We start from the raw sequence: 22,935 nt of genomic DNA, 5'->3' as shown, positions 1-22,935 counted from the left end.
CTAAAAATCACCGGGAAGTTATTTGATGAGGCGATTGCATTAATAACAATACTTGTTTATCTTCACATAATTAGCTACATACCTTCGTAATGATTATCGTCATCATCATTGTGGTGCGCGGTGCTGATCTGGCGACACAGGTCCTCGTACTCGGCCCAGTAGGCGGCGAGTGCGGCGGGGTCCGGCGCACGGGGCTCCACACCGCCCGGCATTCGGACCTCCGGCGATTCCTGCCAACAAACACAGACTTTACCCACTGTTTGGATTTAACGTTGTAAAAGAAGACCTAGCTTAATTTTGACTACTTTAAAATTGAATTAAACATACGTAGATAAGCATCGAATGAGACAATCGTTTACAATAGTCAAGTGGGTCGAATGCGTCGCCTTTACGAAATATTTATTCACTAACCTGAACACTGAGGACAATGGATTACAACATAGGCGTATAATAAATAACGAAATAATCGCAACTGTGAATCACATAACAACTGTATTTCAAATATTAATTTAAAAAATATAAGCCTAGATATAAAAAAATATAAGCCGTTTTTCACTAAGGCAGCTCGAACAAACTTAGGCTTATATTCACCAATTAACAGATTAATGACTACATACAATGTATGGCATAATTCTTGTGTAACAGAAGATCCTAAACAAGATCATGGTAGTCCAAATATCGCACAATCCATAAATGATGCGTCTCAAATTGATATCTTCTCTAACAAATTGTCTAGGTTTAAAAAATATCTTCGAGATGTTATGATTTGATTTTAGTTGTTCCTCTTTTTTATAACATAATTAGCTTTATCACATAGATCTTACTAATTTTGTTTATATAAAGTTTTGGTGTTTCCTTTTGTTGCTTTATTATACTTGTATGATGTGTACACCTATAATTTGGATAAATTATTATTCCGTTTTAATTTGCTTTTGTTATATTAGTTATTGTGCATGTGTTATAATTTACCTGTTGGTGTATCTAAATAAATATATAAATAAATAAAAAAAACGCCTGTCACTTTAATGTACTCGAAGTTTTGCTGAAATTAAGAACAGATGGGAAACTAGTTGAAGTTAGTACAAATTAATGTCGTGTGACAATCTAATCTAGTCTACTCCTTTAACAGCTGTATTCTTCTGAAAATTATTTGAATTAACCCAAGTACACGAGAACATTAGTATTTAATAGTACATCAATTCATAGTATGTATTACATTTTCTTTGACCATTTCTACGGTTGACGTAGTACATAGTAGAACGTCTATAGATAAGTTCCATATCTATTCATGTAATACATCGATCTTTTATCTCACACAATAAGATTACAAACGACTTCGTCTCACGTGCTGCGTCCGCAACATTAGCAAATACAAGTGGCAAGGCCGTCACTTTGAAATATTCCATTACAAAACATATCAATACAATTTAAACCTTATTCTTAAGTTATAAGGTAAGTTTTAAATTATCAAGTTAGTGCAATTTACTTATAACTAGTAATTCAAAGTAATAAAAACTTATATAGACGTTCAAAGTCAAAGGAGTTTGTACGAATTTAAATATTATGTTCATAGAATAAAAAATATTAACAACCAATAGACATAAGATATCGTATTATTTATTCAGTACCAGCGATCCTTGTTTTGTTTTATAGCAAGTTCTTAACAATGTAGCCATGAAATTCCTCCCTTATTAATATAACACTTGCAGGTGCAAACAATTTAAAATAAACCAAATATAGCAGACGTAATGCTAATAACCTACTAACGGGTAAAGTCATGAAGTTAATTTAGACGTATTTTAAAATCTATCTATCTATACATATATAAAAATGAATTGCTGTTCGTTAGTCTCACTAAAACTCGAGAACGGCTGAACGGATTTATCTTATCTTAGTCTTGAAATGTTCGTGGAGATCTAGGGAAGGTTTTAAAGGCGAGAAAAAATTCATACCGCTATTAAATTTTTTTTAACTGCGCGCGGACGGAGACGCAGGCGACAGCTAGTATTCAATAAAATACCCAATGGATATTCACGTATAAAATCGATAAAGATAATCTAGCATTTAAAATAGAACCTTAAGTCAGAGTGTTAAGATATTTAATGCCTCAAAGTTATTACTTATGATTCAGATATGAGTTGCAATTTTATTTGATCTAGTGTTCGACACTAAAAGAAATCGAACAATACATCTTACGTATTGTTTATTGCAAAAAAACAGCGGTTAATTCTGAATTTATACTCGAATGAAACATTGTGAATCGATTTCCCGCAGAGACGAGCGTAACATAAGTAAATTCACGCCGCATTTAGATATATGGGTTAGTTACAAGTTTCTCGTCCGCAGTTCAAACATGGCGCGATAACTATGACAACGTCCTGTTCCGTTTCCGTCGTTGACAATATATAGATTATAAAAAGGACCTTCTTTGTCTTTTGTATGATTATAAAACTTTTCATTTTATGTCCACTAAAGGGCACTACTATACGAATGCGAAAGTTTGGATATATGAATGGATGTTTGTTGGAAGTTATCTACAGAAACGTTCAATTCTCGGTGAAATTTGGAACTGGTGAAGAACATAGTCTGGAAGAACACATTGGCTACTAATTAAGTTTTTATTTTTTTTATTTCGGCGCTAACGGAGTCGCGGATAAAAGCTATATAATGACAAGAGAAATTAATATAATTATTTATTTTAACCTTTTATATATGTATCTTAAAGTTAAATCTTTATAGTGATAGATTTTATTCCCTATTGTTTGTCTAAGAACAGGGCTCTTGATGTCATAAATCATTTTTATTATTTTAAATTAATAAGGTACAATATTAATTATTAAACAATACAAATGACGTAATGTAATGAGATTCAATAAAAAAAAAACGTGTTCAAAAACAAAGAACCTTTGTTAAAACACGAGAAATCAAGTTCAACGTCTTCAAACAAAAATTTCAACAAAATGACACGTAGAGTTTACGTCATAGGTATATGATCCGATCACATTTCTTTTTAGGTTTTAAAGAAAAAAATATAAACAGACATCTTTTATATCTTCTTATAGTAAGGAAAGACCACCCTTGGACAAGCTTCGCAACGCATAGAAATACTTCGATATGTATTGTAACTTTGCGCCCTTTCTACATTAGGTACAATTGAAACTTAATATTTTACTTAGCAGAACCCAACAATGTATTTTTAATGTAACTATACTATATAAATAACCTTTATATATATTTTTAAACGAAATCCTAAAAAGCAAAATGTAACTGGGACTTTAAAATGCTAGGCTATTGCATCACAATTCACCGCTTTGATATATGAGGAAGTTTATTTTAAAGAATCTAAAATTTGCATAGTTTCAATGTGCAACAAATGAAATATTAAATCAGTAATATTAAAAGATATTTTCATAATGTTCATTAATACTGTAGTATTAAATCAATTTATATTTAAATATAACAATACTTAACCTTCTAATTAATAATTTTTGCATTGAATTATAAATAGATAACAATAAATATATTAATAAATAAATATACCTATATATTGATAAATTATCTTTTTAGAATGTTAATTTAGTTTAACATTAATAAAATAACGACTTGTTATTCTATTTTTCATCGATTTAAATAAATTTATTTACAGTTTTCTATTTTTAATTATTGTGTTTAATTTTATTACATTTATGTAATAATAAGAAATGTAAAATTCAATAATGTTTTGTTTTACATTATAATAACACGGCAATAAATTATACACTTTCTTATTGGCATTTGTGACTTATAAATGTGTAAATAAATGCTTTATAATTTCCTTTATTTATATATTCTTATTTCTACCTATTGCGGTAACTTTATATAAATAAAATAACAAAAGAATTTCATTATTCATGACTTATTCCGTTCACCGGATATTCAGGAATTTTAGGCCACTTACACACTATAATAACTTTTCAACCGTAATCTAATTAACGAAATATGTACGAAAAACTTACATCGACTGTATTAATGTATATAAATATTTATTTTAAAGTTATCCCCCCCTAAAGTAACCCTTTAATTGGTTAAATGTAAACTAAAATGATTAAAATTGATAAACAAACACAAATCGAGATCGTTTATTATGTTCAGAAGATATTGTGCAGGTGCAAAGAAACAGTTTTTGTAGCAAAAGGAGTTCACCAGATGTTTGAGCCACGCCTTCCAATAGACTGCTACAATATACAGGTGCATTCCTAACCTTTAATAGTTCAATTACCTTTATTATGAAATTAGGTTCTATCATTTTATAAAAACTACTATCCTTGGAACCAAATATAGCGGTAACTCTATCAACAAGTTCGAATAAAACAAAACAATAATCATTATAAAACCAGCTGGCATTCGAGATTCGCCTTGATCTTCGAAAAGGACGATGTATCAACTTTAACAGCTGTAATATTTTAATTAAGTACTAAAATGTTTTGTATTACTACACCAGAACATAGAACTATGTATTTTAATTTAAAATTTAACTATGTCACTAATGCCACTCATAAAAATTAAAACACTAACCTTTAGTACAGATTTCTCGTCCTAAAATGACTGATGACGACACAAACGACAGTAACACTTATTACAAAAAATGATTACAGTGTTAATTACTAAAACAAGTCCAGTGTGTATACACCTTACTGTTTACTGGATTTAAAAGATATGTGGGTTTATGATGTCATCTTAGTCGCCTGAATCAGCCGCCGGCAACGCGAACACGACCCAAGGCTCAATGAACCGATCTTGTAATGAACACTCGTTTAACGTATCCTGACAAAGGATATTCACAAGCATTTTAACTGCATTCTACAAAACCGAGTTACTGTACTTAATTAGAATATTAAAGGCAAAATTATTGTTGTTTTCTTTGTTAAGTTTACGTATTTCTGTATGAAAATATGCAATTATAGCGACTTCGTAATTTTCATAGTTAAGTAGCTGTCGCACGCAAATCCGTCCGAGCGGAATTAAAAAAAAACTTAATTAGTAGTCTATGTGTTCTTCCAGACTGTGTTCTACATCTATACCAAATTTTATCGACATCCATGGAGCCGTTCTAGAGATACCTTCAAACAAACATCCATCCATCTAAACATTTACATTTATAATACTAATAAGACTTCATAAGATATCAACTAAGTTCGTTAAATATACCTACTAAAATCTTTATTGAATTTATACATATTATTTCATACCTTAGACTTAAATTAAGAAGTAAGTACTAAATCAAATCTCGATCAAATCGCGTGCAATCCATTGAACCATCACACTTCATACATGACCATAATAAAATTATCAATAGGATGTTTTTATTACGTTTAAATAACATTAATTTCGCGTCATCGTTCATTTTAAAAAACATAGTTTTTTAGAAATACATTAGTCATTTCATTTTAAAAACATAAGCAATAAAAGATCCTATTCTGTGATTTCCGAAGAATATAATCATACCGTTATTACTCAATCTCAATATAGTGACACATAGTAAATAATGGGGAAAAATGTCAAAAACAAGTTAATGAATGAAAACTAGATTCTATCATGTAAATAAAAAATATCATCTTTATTTTTAAAACTTTACAGCATTATCTAATTCGTATTATCAAATAATGATAAACATTTTACGTAATAAATTATATTTTATTATGCATTTTTAAATTTGATACAAGTGATTATATAAAAAAGAAAAAGGACATTATTATTTTAATGTTGGTTTCTGAGACCAAAAACCCGTTTACAACATATTGCAGCTGTGTTTTGTTAAAGATGACAAGAATAACGATATGTTTTTTTACATAGATTTTGGTCTCGGACACCAACGGTTAGTTTATTTTTATAATTTTCATTATTGCAATGATTGATAGTTTTTTTTTTAATGCTTATACTAAATATGAGAGTAAAGTTAACGTGAACGACATTAAAAAGAAAGGTCTTATATAACGTGCGGTATCTCGTTACTAACGAGTTTCGAAAACTCTCAGAAACAGAGATATGATTATTTTTTATTAGTTAATTAATAAAAAAGTAAAGGGCAACTCGCATTTAACTATACATAATTACTAACAACTTTTACTTAGAGCACTAATAAAAGAAAAAAAAGTTGTATTAAAAAAATATTCAACGTTTAAAAAAACTAATTACTAAACTAAAAAAATATTCAATATGTTTAAATTATTAAATATTTTATTATTAAACTTTTTCGTAATAGTTGATCAATATAAAATTAACATAATCTAACTAATATTATAAATGCGAAAGCTTAGATCGGTGGATGGATGGATGGTTGAATGAATGAATGTTTGAAGGTATCTCCGGAACGGCTCAATTGGTCTTGATGAAATTTAGCACAGACGTAGAACATAGTCTGAAAGAACACATAGGCTACTTATTAATAATTTTTTTCTGCGCGGAGTCGCGGGCGAAAGCTAGTATTATAATAACAACAACGATTTTAATGAAATTGTAACGATAAAGAAAATCCGATATTCACGAAAACACAATACAGGCAAATTAGAAACAATTAAGGTACGAAAGAATAAAAAATACAACAAAAGACGTTGCAATTATTTCATAAGCTAACAGCAAAGAGCAGAGCAAAAAGCTGTCTCGCTCCAAATGACAGACCGCGATGTAAAGACGGACAGACAGACATAATTAATATTACATCATTAAACGCAACTCACTTCAACATATCCGCAGCGCCTATACGAATATATAATGACATAGTAATTACCTACTTTCATTTTTCATTTTAAATTATAGATATAAATTGTCAAAAATTAAACAGTTAAAATTCTAGAAGTTAATAGAATAAAATTCCTATGTAATTTCTGAGTGTATGTCTGTCCGCAAGGCCGCGTTTATTCCCGGTAATCTCCAGAACGGCTAGACAAATTTTAACGAGACTATGACGGGAAGGTAGCTGATGCCTGCAGGCATGTTATAAGCTTTTTTTTTAATTCTGCATTGACAAAGTCGTATGCGACCGCTAGTTATGAATAAAGGCATAGATGCCTTGTTACATTTCAGTTCTTCTAATCCTCATTCTGACTCCTACATTACTTAACAATAACAAGTAAAATCGTGTTTTGTTCTGTCTAGGAAAAGTCACGTGAATTCAAATTTTCCGCAACATATATCCGGTAACGTGGCGTTGGAGATAATACGATCTCAAAACACTCCACACGATAAAAATTGACCACTTTATGATTGATGCCTCATTCATACTGATTACAGGTATATTTTTATTTGGTAGTCAATTGATTACGCACAATAGCAACAATAAATCACAGGTTCTAAGAAATGGGAAACCCACAAGCGATACCACAGACACGTTTTGTATTGGTAATAACAATCTTTCGATACGATCAGGTTATGGAATACGTTTTCTTCTTGTCTTAACATTTTTTAATACGTCTGCTGAAAGTAAGAGAAAATTAAAGTAAACTGTAACATATAACTTTGAAAATATGAATTCTGGCCAAAGAATCTTTAATCTTCTATTGTACACATCTTTTCTGGACACCCTGTATTATTACAGATAGAATTATGTACCTTCTAGCATTACTAACAATACGAAATGCATAATCAATAATCTTATATATAAAATTCTCGTGTCACGGGGTTTGAACTTGAACTCCTCCGAAACGGCTTGACCGATTCTCATGAATTTTGTGAGAATATTCAGTAGGTCTGAGAATCCGCCAACATCTATTTTTCATAACCCCCCCCCCCATTTACTTTTTTTAACTGCGCGCGGACGGAGTCGCGGGCGACAGCTAGTAACTCAATATAAAGATGACTACACATGATTTCTTGTCAGAATAAATTAATTTTAATTCGAGAGATCTTTCGTATACTTGTAAAATAGCAACGAGATGTTTACAAATGTGTGCGATCATCTTTATCTGGTCAGATCTAAGCCCGCCTGCGTAACGGAACTGAAGAATTTACAGCGTTCTTCTGCTGTGCCGCTATGACCCACTCACCAAACCGGACTCGCTGATTTAACAACTAAAACTTCAAGCTACAGGAAAACAAGTAAATAATTCAAGTAGATTATTACGTAAAATGTATTAAGTAAACACTAGAAAATTTTAAAATACTTGATCAACGGTAGTTTCACTGTTTTGGCGAATTTAGGTGGCCGCTTGCCATTTTATAATATACTAGCTGTCGTTCGAGGCTTCGTCCGCGCGGAATCAAAAAATAAGGTAGTAGCCTATGTGTTTTTCTAGTCTATGCTCTACATCTGTGCCAAATTTCATCAAGATTCGTTGAGTCGTTCCGGAGATACTTTCAAACAAATATCCATCCATCCATCTAAACATTCGCATTTATAATATTAGTAAGATATAAAAATAAAACTTTTGGAAGCAGCTTAACATACTTGAATTTTATTTATAATCGTCATAATGTAAACTACATAGATTGTTTAACTTTCATAATCATTACTAGTAAGTTCATAACACTGTTGGACTTTTTGAGTTCAAAAAAATGTTTGGTATATTTTATAATAGTGTAAAAGTCCATAAAATCGATTCAATATTTCCAGACGTTTCTGACTATTTAATATACATACATAATAAATTCCCATTAAAGTGTTTAATATAATTGCTACCCGTTCGGCAAGAAGATAGCATAAAGTTCTCTTAATGTTAACATTATTCAAGATCTGATATCAGAAATGATAACCAAAAAATCAACATAAAGTTAACATAAAGATAACATAAAGCTCTCTTATGAGCCATCTAGCGCCATCTTTTAGAGATCATTAAAAAGATATCAGAAAGATAACATTTTCTAGATATCATAAAGTTAACGTTTTTATGTTAAAATTAAGAGGCTAGTGTAAAATTAAAATCGACATGGTAAATAGGTTTAATTATTGTTTATTTGATAACACAATGAATAATAACGATATGACATACCAATATAAATAATCTTATTATTAAAATTATAAATACTTTTACGGCTCAAGTAATGATATAGGAGTTTTAAATGTTGGTGGTGGTTGCTGATCCTTTTGGCTCACGTACGTGGCAGGTGGCATTGGTATATTATTTAAGCCGCATTCACATTTGCCTGACGTGTCGTGTCGTGACGCTTTGTGTCGTGATGGCTACTGTTCACATCTATGTGACGCGTTATGACGCATTTTTAATCAGTTCCGTTATAGCTCTCGGAGAGTTTACACATTCGCAATGTTTTTTCATGAATCATCCGATTCGGATTCAGATTATGAAGAAGATATGCAGTTATTGGCACTGGCAACACTTCTAATAAAACAAAAAAAGAGAAGAAGATATTGGATACATCCAGTAAATACAAAAAGATAGTTTAGTTTTAATAGATTGATCCTTATATTGTTTACATTTTGTATCATAAATCGCTTTATATTGTCGTACGTACTCGATCAGCTCGTCGTCCATACCTTCTGACGCGTCACAACACGACACGTGCGCGTGCACACTAGTCCGACCAGCTGTGTCGTGTCGCTGCGCCGTCCCCCGCACCTCACCCAACTGACGCGGACCGGGATCGCCACTGACGCGACACGACACAAGCCATCACGACACACTGCGTCAGAGAAGTGTGCACGCAACCATATTAATTGTATGAGACCGATACCTTTCTGACGCATCACGACACGACACGTCAGGCAAATGTGAACGCGGCTTTATTCCGCTATCTGAAAATAAAGTGTTTTATTAATAAGGAACAAAATAATTATATATAATTGAACAACTTTATTTGTTACATACCCTCATTATCAGAAGAACTTGACGATATTATCCTCTTTCTACTTTTAGTTTCTTACTTTTACATCTTGTGTTGAATCCTAAAAAAATATCAAATTAGAAATTGAAAATATTCATTAAATTTTAGCGCATTCTAAATTTTATCAGACACTTTTACAAAGACGATGCTGATAAGTTTTTTTTTTTAATTATGTATGAATGTATGAATTAAATGAACAAAATTGTATACAAATGTTTAAAGTTAGAAATATTTTAAAAAGTAAAATATTTAAACTGCATTTAATTAAAATAGCGACGAGCATCGTCTTACAACAATTTTAAATAATTTAATTAGTTATAAAATATAAAAAAATGTGTTTATAACCTATATTCATACTTACAAGTTTATTTGTTCGGCAATTAAATTCTATATAACTAACTGAATAATAAGAATCACAAATACTATTAATTATAGTTTCAACCAGTATGTTAAGTCAAAAATATTACGTTTATGTTGTAATAATTGAATAAAACCACTTAGCAATGCCGAACGAATTACGATGCAATTCACGCTTGTCAACAATCACTCTTTAATGGATGAGTGAGAGGTCCGTATAGAACAAAATGGCCGCTGTTGTCGCGAAAAGTACTAACAATTCAATTTTTCGTATATTTCAATTTCGAATTATTTTTGAATTGAACACCAAATTTATTTTTGAAAAAGTAACTAGAATTGTTTTTTAAAAATGATTATTAAGGAAATTCAATAAATCTGAAATTTTTTTAAAGTTTTATTAACAAAAAAATATGATCTCGAAAAGTCATCATTTAGTTATCATTGAGATTGCTTTAAAATGACATCGACAAAAAGTTATCGAAAAGACAACATTTTTCTGAGCTCTAAAAGTCAACATGTTTCAGACAACATTATGTCATCTTTCTGACTTTTATGCCGAACGGGTATTCAAATACAGAACGATATATTGGTTTACCAAATAAAGTTGTAACGACGTCCATAAGTAATAAATATAGACTTAGTTTTATTCATACTTAGCTTATGTTATTTTGGGTAAAACCCCAATTATAACTTCCTCGTACCGGTTTGTTTTAATATTTATATTATTTTACACAATCAATAACTCTAACGAACATAACTAAAATTGTTTTAATAAAAACATCGTTAATTTAAGATTAACATTACTTTAATACGTCACATATTTTTTTTAAATTACATGGCATTTATATGAATTGGTTTTGGAAACATAATTTGTTTAATCTATGCAGTATGTTTTTATTAATATATGATTGAATTTAATGGCTGTTTTTTCTAACCTATAGTGTTATCCCTGACACAATAAAAATAATATTGAATTGCTTCCGGAGACCTTGGATCAAATTAATAGTTGATTTCTGATACCAAAACTCCTTTATGAAACATACCGTCATTCTATACAGTTATGTTGGTCTCAGTAACCAACAATAAGTTGTCTATAATAAGGTTTAGGGTTTTGATAACGTGTTAATTATAGTTTTCATGTCTTTTTCTGTTTATTAATATAACTTCTCAATAACTTCACAATTTTTTTAATCTTTAACATAGATCAGAAAAAAATAATGTTACTTTAACATAAAACATTTTTATACGTTTTCAACACAAGTTGAATGCACTGAAAAAAGTTCTTATCAGTTTATTTATGTCGCAGATGTGTCAATTTGAAATTTAAATTAAATTCAACTGTGAACTGCTAATGGTAACGAGATACGATAAACTTTAACAAAAGGTCCCATCCTTTTGTTAAAGAACGAAATTAAAAATGGTATGCCAGTTAAAAGAAAAAAGGTGTTTGTCACAATCATGAAAATCCGATTTAAGATTAATTAAAAAATTAAAGACGTCATATGTAAATAGGAAACTTAAAAAGTAAGTACACGATACATGATTATGCAACAGCAGCGTGCATCAGTGACAAGAGAAAGGTCTGTCCGGGACATGTCCGGCGCGGCAATCCCATTTGCCACTGCCACTGTCCGGTCCGGACACGCGACTCACTCCCAATCAGAACAAACGTACATTCGAATTCAATGGAAATGAGAAATTAGAACAAATCTATCTAAACAGTTTTACCTTTATAAGGCTGTAATCTCAGACTTTTATTAAATCAGACAAAATAAATCTAACGCATGCCTTATTCCATTCCAAGGGTTGACTGCGCAATATCAACTTATGCCTTGTTTACATTAAACCAGTACAGTAAGACAGTAGCGCTCCAAAACCAGCGCAGTACACAACTGGCACAATGTAAACACCAATTGGCCAGTGAACTAATACAGTCAGGTTTTATCGTACTGGCATAACGTAAAGCAGGCATTAAGGAAAACGCAGCACCTCATCAGATCAAAATTCTACGAAGACTTTTTTTAAAACAACGTACTGCAAAGTTCAGGCAGAGGGCATAATGACATGGGGCACCTGCGCATGTCAAAACGCGCCGTGCTCCACAGATTATAAAAACATTAAAAACAATTTTTCGTAATTGCGAATGAACGTGGCCGGTGGCTGAATGTTAAGAGTTGCCATTATCATTACGTTTAAAAAGCGGGTAATGGTTTTAGCGTTTGCATTACGCTTCTGGACAGAAAGGCCAAACGATTAGTTTTTGCACATTAAATAAATATTTTTAATATTTTTCTTGCTACAGACACTGTTATTATATAGAGAACAAATGACTATCGTTTACAAAATGATGCTTTTTATTTTAAACATCTATTAAAGCCTCATCATAATTTATTTAGTTTTTTTTTTTATTAATATTATATTGTTTTGAAGATCGATCGACCAAAGCTGAAAGGATCATTTTGATAACAGTTTAAAAAGCTTTTAAGTTACTAAGATAATCGCAAAGCTTAAAGTGATCCTCAATAAATTACGAATCCTGCAATACTGGAGATAAGCTCTTTGATACTTGAATAAAACTATAATTTAAAATTGAGACGAGATTATTTTAAATTGGAAGAGATGGTTGTGATGAAAAACTGTTTTTTTTTATAATAATAATAATGTAAAACAAATCAAACAATTGTTCATTTAAATCTCACATTCCAACTAAGACTTACGCTTATAGTTTATTACAATAGTTGATCCCGTAACTTTAAAGTCAAAATTCACAAAACATTAGGTTTAGCTTAACACATTTTTAACGTGTTAAAAAACCGGTTGATTATCAATGCCGTAATTGCACGATATAAATGCGCAAAAAGAAATAAAAAAAAAAACACTTATAATTACGCAATTCACTATAAATCGAAATCGATAATGTTACAAAGAGTGAAATAATAAATATCGCACGAAATACATATCTCGAACGCGAAATCCCGAATGATGCACGAATAATTGACAACGCAACGAACGCAACATTTACAGTCGATGAATTACTTTTACTCGCCCATTAATATTCTGTAATCTGTGATGCTGTGATGCTGCTATAACTAAATACGAGTGAGAGCACTGACTTTTACGTATTTTCTCACGCAACTGATAAACTTTCAAATATACCACGTTAAAAGCAACGAAATACATTTAGAAACACAAAATCAACTTGAAATAAATAAATATTATTTAAAATAATAACAATAATATTGTTATTATTATACAAGTCTCTCAATTTTATTGGTCACTTGTTACCTATAACTTTTTTTATATAAGAGAAGGGGACAAACGAGCAGCGGGAACACCAAGGTGTTCATCAACGCCCATGGACATCCGCAATACCAGAGGAATCGCAGATACGTTGCCGGCCTTTAATTTAATGATGAAAAGAAAATTTCAACACCAATACGTTCGCTTGTAGTTAACGTTAATGTGTTAACATGAGTTATCATAGTTGTCTTTTAGAAGTGCCTCTCAGTTGACACTCAGGTTTAATATCATCGAATAAAGATACATAAAATATCCAAAAAAAGAAATAAATAATTTCGTAATCTTCACTTCAGTCACTATAAAGTCGAGGGAAACTGTTAGTCGTTTATAAAAAGTGAAAACGTCCGCCTCTGGGTCACGGTCGTTTACCTTAGAAAAAGTAAGATCTAACTTTTTGAAATTTAACATATTTACTTCAATATTATTTAGCATGTTTATACGACGAAAAGTAAACTCTACAAACATTAGAACTTGCGACATAAACAAAAATTTACATGATTCTTCATACAAACTGAACCATTGCTTACAAAAACATGAATGTATTTACAAAATATTAACCTATAAACATTGTCATAATTATTATCTATGTATGTTATAAGTTTACGTGTTTACAACGAACGTCGCAAAGCATTGGTTCATTATATTTCATACTTTAATTACTTAAACTAGTCAAACGAAAAGAGTCTACTATCAAATTACGTAAACGATATGGCAATAGAAATAAACGTGCTCTCACGACCGTGTTACACTTTTAAGATAGGCAGTAGACAAATGTCATTGAGCCTAATTTAACAAGAAGAATATCCTACGTTGTCATGTAGGAAACACAGAGCTGTACGTCTATAACGTACCCTAAGTATAAAAACAGACACTGTACGTTTGTGTATTTAGTGGAAACCCACGGAAAACATTATTTCTAACAACTTACAAGGCTATGACGTCACTAGTTATATACAAGATAATGTACTTCCACAAACTTTAATTATTATCAACTTTTTAAATTTACACATTATGATACGGTTGAATTGTAATTATCTTATCATAATCAGATACGTGGAGAACATATCAATGAAACTGCAATCAGTGTTGCCATCAATTTGAAATTCAAACAAGAAACAAAACGGACGTAAAAATTCCAATAAACCGAAGCGTAATTTATGAATGAACAGTACAGAATACAATCGACTAACCGATTAAAAATCCGGTTGTAGTGTTTATGCGGGTGCGCAGTCACAGGTCAACATTCAATCAGACTTACCAACTTCAACATCTGTGATCTCGATGCCCACTTAGGCCTTAGTCCACAAAACAAAAAAACCCTAGTAAAGTACTAATTTAACCATCGGCGTCCACACACACTCACTTTTACCAAACTATATACCGGCTAACATTCGAAACACGAGTTTATTGCGGTCTTTCGTCCAGACGAAATATGTTTTGATACAAACCGACCACTGTTTCACAACACTTTAATCCGTTTATAAAAAATTAGGGAACAGCAATATTTGTTTTTTGATCAAATCACTCGAATCTCGTAAAGTTTTGGTGCTAGCAACATCAACGCCCGACATGCGACGACGTCAACGGTCGGCGCGACACTGGCTGGCGTGGCGGGTATCGAAATTGAATTGTGAATCGTGTAGAGTCTTGAATAGGGTGACAATAATTTACTACTCTCAAACACACTGATATACACAAAATTTAATTAAGATGTGTTTTCGCAGGGAAAACTCAAAGCAACAGCAATGCAAAGTTAACAAAATTACAAATGACAAAATATCAGAGTGGCAGCAATATCTAAACCTAAAATTATTTGTTGCGTTAATTAGTTCTGCACTAAGGGTATTTAATGGTTCCTTAGAGACTGTTACAAAATGTTGCAGAAGTAAGAAATATCTCACATATTTGAGAAATGATGGTGTCAATAGTTGCGAGGCATTGTGCCTCTCTCTCAGGCAGGCTGCGCGGGCGCAGGCCTGACGCAGCCAATAAGCCTTTTATTTGTGTCGACCTCACGCAATCAACCTGACACCTCTTTCTTCTTCAGGTGCATTTCGAATCCCACGAGCATTACAATGTTACGAACGTAACCGATTTGTAACCTCTTTTTATTTCCTTTTTAATTTAAAACACCATTTAAATTTCATCGAAAATAAAAAAAAATCCGTTGCAAAAAATCACTGTATGTGTTTATAATTTTAAAAGAAAAATTCAAACTTGTGTTAAGTACACTAGCACCAATAAAAGGGAGCGTAACGTAATTACTGAATTTGTAATCGAATACAAAATTAGTTCTAATTGATATTTTGTGTAATCGATTTTGCAATTAATATTAAATATACACTTTTGCCGATGACGCAACGAATAAAAATGTATAATAATAAATGTATACTTATAAACAAAATATAATATATATAAAATACATATGTATATATTTAGAAACTAAAACGTAGAACGTTTATTACGAAACAGAGAGACATATTGAATTGGTCCAACAATTGTATAAATAATGATTCATACGTGATTAATATTACACTGTATTTAATATTAAATGAGAAGAAAGTAAAGAAAAATTGTATACAATAACTTTAGACTAAGATTTTTTATTATTATTTTGAAATTTTATTTAAAATTAACATTCCATATACCTAAGTTTAACGTAAGCGCATCTACAAACAATAGAATAAATATTATTACTGTTTTCTACATTACCAACAGATATAAAAGGAAAAACTGAGATACCGAGAGATAAAGGCTCAATAGAATTAAGATTTCTTTTATTAACTATCTTAGTATCTAATTTACTTGGATTGATTTAAAAAAAAAAGTCAATAAATGTCGGTTTCGCATCTCTCAGATATAGACAGTCGTAATCAAGCAGAGACTAGTGTAATATAATGTTATTCGAATCAAAACATTAATATAATGATAATATGGAGTACAATGTATTCAAGACATACGGAAGACAGTGACACGATCATTTTTATAATATTTTAAAATATAATTTTCAAACAATCCGGACAATCAATCTGAAAGAATTAGCAAGTAGGTATTTTATATCTCATCACAATTTATCATAACAGACTAGCTGTCGCCTCCGTCCGAATTAAATTAAAAAAAACATAATAAGTAGCCTATGTATTCTTCCAGACTATATTCTACATCTGTGCCAAATTTCATCAAGATCTGTTAAGTCGTTCCGGAGATACCTTCAAACAAACATCCATCCATCTATGTATCTAAACTTTCCCAATTATAATATTAGTAAGATTATAGTTAATCTCATATCATCATACAATTTTGAACGAAATTCCCAGTAGTAGTTTACTTTGATATATTAGGGCAGTGATAATTTCGCTATTTTGGCGAAAAATTACATAGTTTCTCAAACGGTTAAGGTTTCCACTATCGAAGTAGTTGCATACAGATTAATGAACAAAAATATATTGTAATCTCTTTTCTCTTCTATCTCTCTTTTTTCATGAATCAGAGTGATTATTGTGTCTTGATACAGATATGTTACCAGTGCCAACCCACTGGTATAAGTAAAAACTAATTTAGCTATCATTAATATTATCTAATATTCAATCAAGCTTCCCCAGCCACGTAACCCACGTTTCTTCCTGCAAAATAAATATGACTGATGACATAACAAGTGTCATAATTTGATATATGTCATAATCGTGCGTAATCTTTTCTTACATAATTTTATCGGATCGATCATAAACCGATTGGATTAACTTGTTTATCCTTACCTGTGAGTTTTCGCTGTCGGAGCACATGTGCGAAAAATGTATTGTTGTCTCAAGTTTTATAATAAGAACTAGCTGTCGCCCGCGACTCCGTCCGCGCGCACTTAAAAAATGGGGGGGGGGGTTATGAAAAATAGATGTTGGCCGTTTCTCAGACCTACTGAATATGCTCACAAAATTTCATGAGAATCGGTCAAGCCGTTTCGGAGGAGTACGGGAACGAAAACTGCGACACGAGAATTTTATATATTAGATGTAAAGGATAACAACATGTTAAACCTGCGAAAGATTTAAGGGCGCTGTTTCAACAGTCGTTAGCATCAACATGCGTTTTGCGATAGTCCTTACTTTTTCTTACCGCGGAATATTCTCGTCAACTGAGTCCCCGCACGACACTTGCTTAACATCTTTGTCCGTACGAGGGAACTCCCCACATATACCTAACGATTTAGATCTAGTAATGAAAATGTGCCCTAACTCTATCTTTAGCTTTATATTAACAACCTACCAAAAATCATCTTGTTTCTTAAAGTCCCGTAATGTAAAATTTTATACTTATTCTACACTTAGGGATTTCCTTGATGAACTGAGTCTCACACTGAGTGAGGCAGTGACATTATGCTTGATTTTGTTTTGAAGTAGGTATACAATTCGAGATGAATGATGAGTAAACGTGTTAGATCATCGTTAAATTGCATTTCATCGTCACATCACAGATTATGTTAAAAAGATAAGATATTAACGTCAGTGAGATACAGATATTGGAATATTGGTACATTATATTGTTACACTCTACTATTTTAAAGTACGACATCTTCAATTTTACAGCATAAGTGACAAGATGCGTCGTAATTTCAGAGGAAAATTTTCCTCACGCAAATAAAGGTGATAACAATTATTGCTTTATTATATTTACATGCACTTATTTTGCTTAGGTAAAATTATATTTAATCAAATTAACTGCATGTAGTAATTATAAAAGACTTTTCTCAGACAATCATCAATCTTAATATAGGTAATCTAATTTCCGTACCTCGAAAGAAAAAAACGAAACCCTTATAGAATCACTTTGTTGTCCGTTCGTCTGTCTGTCTGTCAGGATCCTTTTTTCTCAGAAACGCGTGGATCTATCAAGCTGGACTTAACATCAAATACTCAGATCTACTGTCCCTCGAAACTGTGAAAAAATCAAACTTCTAAGCCAACGCAATCTAAAAATACAGCCGTTTATGCCGAAAATTTAAGCAAATTTTCGACACTCGCAAAGAAATCAAACCTGCAGGGTACTTCCCGTGAACTCAGAATCTTAAAATTTGGTACAAAGCAACGTGTCATAGTACAGATGAAAGAAAAATTTCGAAAACCGTAAATTTTACTAGTTTACCGACAGTTTTGTACGGAACGCTTGATGCGTAAGTCTGACTCGCACTTGGCCGCTTCTTTTCTATAGTTCTGTATCCTTTTCGTAAAGGACAAATGTTATCATTATTCTTCGTTTTAACATAAATTCAAGCCACATATAATAAGTTATCGCTAAGTTATTTACTTGATGCATTAACTAAAAATTTCTTTCTACCATTGTTGATTAATTTTAAACATAATAATTCATTTCATTTTAAAATAAATTAAGTGTTCACAAAATATTACAAAAAGATTTTATTTGTAAGTACTTTGCTCGAAACTTTAAATAAAGTACCACACTACCACACCTAATTATCTCACTGTTAGTTCCTATTTCCACTTAACGGCTAACAGCGCGAAAGAAACGCGCGCGGCTTTTACATTCGCACTGGAATTAAGGCACGGCGCTCCATACAAAAGACGCGGTCAGAGTGGCACGGCTACCTAGTGGAAATTGTATTTTTTTACTTGTGCAATCTGTTGGCATTGCGTTGGAATAAATTTGATTACAGCGCAAGTATCGGCCGCCTTTGAACGCGGGACGTCTCGCCCGCTTTTTGCACCAACACAAGTCGTTCAACTCGTCTGTAAGATAAATTGCTTCTGAGAAATGAAGAGTCCTTGCCCTGACTACACTCCTACCATCCAAAGTTGTTTTTTTTTTATCTTTCAATATAATTTTAAAGGCAGATTTTAGTTAAATTACTGATGTTTATTTAACTATTAAATAAGGTAAGCTCGCAGCTTCTGCTAGAGGTTCACGATAACAGTCGAATGTCGAGACCAAAACCCTAAGCCGCTAGATCTATAATCCGTACCCTTAATCATTAAGCTATTGGCGCGTTACTAAGTATGTACTACGCTTAAATTATAGTCTTTTCAAATTAAAATAAGTTCCACCAAAAGTTGTTATAATAACAGTTATTTCCTTTAAGGCTAATTATAGGTAAATCAACCTTATTTGAACTTAACGCCCCCTTGTGGACAAACAATCACATCCGGGAGGCGAGGCTAGTAATGCGTCCGTCTACTGTCCAATGACCGGAACGACACAATTACCGAAGAAAACAAAGACCTTATTGAATTTGTAACAACTATGAAATACAGGAAAGTAAAAAGCGATATCGTAAGTTGAGCATAAGTAATTTCTAACAGTATTATTGACGTCAAAGGGACATATGGATACAAAGACTATTGTTAGCTACTTAAAGAAACCGCAACAACGTCGCAGACCAGCGTTTTGTCACTTAACATGTTTGTAAAGCAACAATTCTTGTAACACCATTAAATCAAAACAATCACCAAACAATACAAATTCGCTTACCAGAATATACGTTGATATTTACGTGCACTGTCAACAACGTGACTTTTTTGACAGATATGTTAACTTGCGGTAAAGTTGTGATTTTTTTATCACGTTAATTTATTGTGGCAAAACTTTGTCATTAAACCAGACACATCTCCAGTTGAGCAGAGTGAACTAGAGTTATGCTATCGATTTTGAATTTCATAAAGTAACTAGATTCAGAAAGAGCCTCCAAACTAAAAGAAAGATAATTATGTCTAGGGAAAAAATGCTTACATATTTAACCATCTAAACAGAGAGGCCATACAAGACGATACGAAAAACGTTATTAAAATAAAAAGTAAAAATTTTATCATACTAGTAGTTACCCGCGACTTCGTCTGTGCGGAATTTTAAAAACTATCAAGTAATAAATATAGCCTATAGGATAGTGTAGCTAACCAACAGTGAAAGATTTTTCGAATCGATTCAGTTGTTTCGGAGCCTATTCAATGCAAATAAACAAACAATCGTATCTTTTCTCTTTATAATATTAGTATTTTAACTATAGATTAATAACATGGAGGCAAGTGGCTGAAGAAATTTAAAGACATGTTTTCCAATTGTTACACCTGTTACTATCATATTGGTACGCCATTATAGTAAAACACAGTTGTAGACCGGTGCATTTTAGCTGTCAACTTTCTTCACTATCTATATATAAACGTCGGGCGTGGCGGACTGATATAACAATGTCTGTCTGTCTGTCAGTCTGTCTGTCATTTCGTCACGCGTTAGACGATGCGATATATTACAGATCACATCGCACAGCAACGCTTTCTGACCAGACTTTTATGATCAATTATACGTCATGCCCCCGCCCCACTGCCCCGCCCCCCTTCTCCAGTCTCACTTCACGCACGTCAAGCTATTTTTTAATTAATTAGGATTTTCTCTAGATAAGATAGACATCTAGAAATCATGACATAACTAGTAAGTGATATAATTTACACGTCTAGCTTAATTAATATAAAGTCTAATTATATTTTTTTTAATTTCATGCTTGTAGAGCCAAAAAAACACTCGAAAATCTATTGTTTTTCGTATAAATTGATCGATAAATTGAATAAACAATAGTTAAATGGTAAATAATTCGGAAAAACAAAAAAATCTGGTACCCCGCTTCCTTTGAGCCTTTCAAAACACAACAACAATAAGCTACTGGTTCTTAATTTATAGTCGTTAAGTGGAACAAATTGACGACCATTGTTACTTGAACCCCGTGGCCTTGACCTGCGGCAGCGGGCAACGGTCAAGTGCTCTCGGGTCACGAGTAGCGTGCGCCTGCGCAAGACATTAGTTACGTACATAATATACGCTGGTTATTACGAGATATTATTCAATGTTTTCTTAAATTAATCATAAATAACATAGTATTAAAATTAAACGATTTAAATCAATAACGCATCACGCTATAACAGATAAACTTGAACTCTAATGATATGTTTTATTTATAGCAATAACTTACAGTGGAAGCCTACCTTAACATTAGCTTGAACTACAGTATTGTATTAATACATATTGTTGCCCCTTTTTTTAAAGACAATGATAAAATTGATAATACTTTAGTAAACTAAGTTAAGGCATACAATAAAATCCTTCCAAGCGTTGTAAGGATATGATATATATATCATATATATATACTAGGATATATATATGATATATATATATATATATCCTAGTATGATTCCTTGAAGACGACTCAACATTGAGTATGAATAATGGATACTTACACAATCGGTGTTGAGCGAGCGCCAGGATATAAGGCTACTGGACCTGCGCAGAGCAGGTCGCGCCCTTCCGCCGCCGCCGTCGAGCCCCAACATCTTGTAGCTGCCCTATAACAACAGTATTAATGTCAATGTTTCTAAAACTGTACCGTGGGTGTCCACTGTCGAAATAGATTAACAAACCAAAAAACTGAAAATCATTTTTTGGTGATTAAGTCTCATACAATCTAATAAGTCTCAAACGCATTGGTAATATGTCCTCTGAAAATGGCCTCGTAACAAACTTGTCTAGCGCGGAAAACTAACTAGTGTGTGATAAAGTTATACAAATTTATGTAATCATGCATCAACGATGATTATCACACGTAGTATGGAGGTCTATCGGAAGGTCTATCGGAAGTGACACACTTGTGAGCGCCGCTGGGGGCAGACACGAGTTGAAAGATAACTGCAGTCGATTAAGTTCACTCTGTTTACGGAAGCATGCAGATAAAAATGTTTCTAATTTGTAGAACCACACTCTATCGTATTTCGTTATTTCTCAAAGATCAGATTGTCCTGTTACTTGATCAAAGCATGTAGTACTTAGGGATATTTTTTTAATATGTGTTTGTCATTTTTTTGCTTGGTTAATGGTTCACCATGGCGCGCGACGCGGCGCTGTTGGTGCATAAAAATGTCTCTGAGCCGAATGTTAACGTCGAGAAAGTGTTGTGAAAGCGCGCGCGTGCTCTGTGCGTACACAGACTACACTCGTACAGAGATAAATATATTTTTCCGAATTACTGAAACTTTTCAAAACTTATCTATTACTTTTCTAAACGAATTCCATGATTATGACACTTTTTAATGACACTTTCAGGCTCAAAATATCTGATATGGATAAAAATAAATCAATAATAAAGTCAAGGTGAACTGAGAACAAAACACTTACTAGTTGAGGCCGGCGACCTCCTGCCCGAATTTATTGTGTCAAACGATGTGATAGACATCCTAATCCTACTTTATCTATTTACAGTTACCGTGTTACCGTGGGTTTCCACTGTCGAATCACTCTTTCAGAAACATATTGTTATATTTTTCATTCTGAACTGAAAATATTAAACACTGAAGTCTCTGTGCGTTATTACTCTGTGCATTTAGGATAATATGGGAAGCAGTCTAGTCTATTTTTTTAAATGTTACACTGACCAATTGACCCCTATAATGTTTTCTATTAATGATTCTCATTTTTTTA

General features: G+C 32.2%; 1 protein-coding gene across 1 annotated transcript in view; it reads right to left on the bottom strand.

Moving 5' to 3' along the window:
* Positions 1-21,800, bottom strand: part of LOC106710492 (rho GTPase-activating protein conundrum) — a 64,637-nt gene extending 42,837 nt beyond the window's left edge. Inside the window, exons 1-2 of the mRNA XM_045680689.1 lie at positions 21,702-21,800; positions 83-230 (exon numbers count right to left, since the gene is read on the bottom strand). Of these exons, the coding sequence (XP_045536645.1) occupies positions 83-230; positions 21,702-21,794 (241 nt within the window). The 5' untranslated portion in view covers positions 21,795-21,800. The remainder of the gene's footprint in view (positions 1-82; positions 231-21,701) is intronic.
* Between the last annotated feature and the right edge of the window lie 1,135 nt (positions 21,801-22,935).

The sequence above is a fragment of the Papilio machaon genome, chromosome 2 (assembly GCF_912999745.1).
Source record: "Papilio machaon chromosome 2, ilPapMach1.1, whole genome shotgun sequence".
NCBI lineage: Eukaryota > Metazoa > Arthropoda > Insecta > Lepidoptera > Papilionidae > Papilio > Papilio machaon.
Note: the sequence above shows the minus strand (reverse complement) of the source record. Positions and strands in the feature narration are given on the sequence as shown.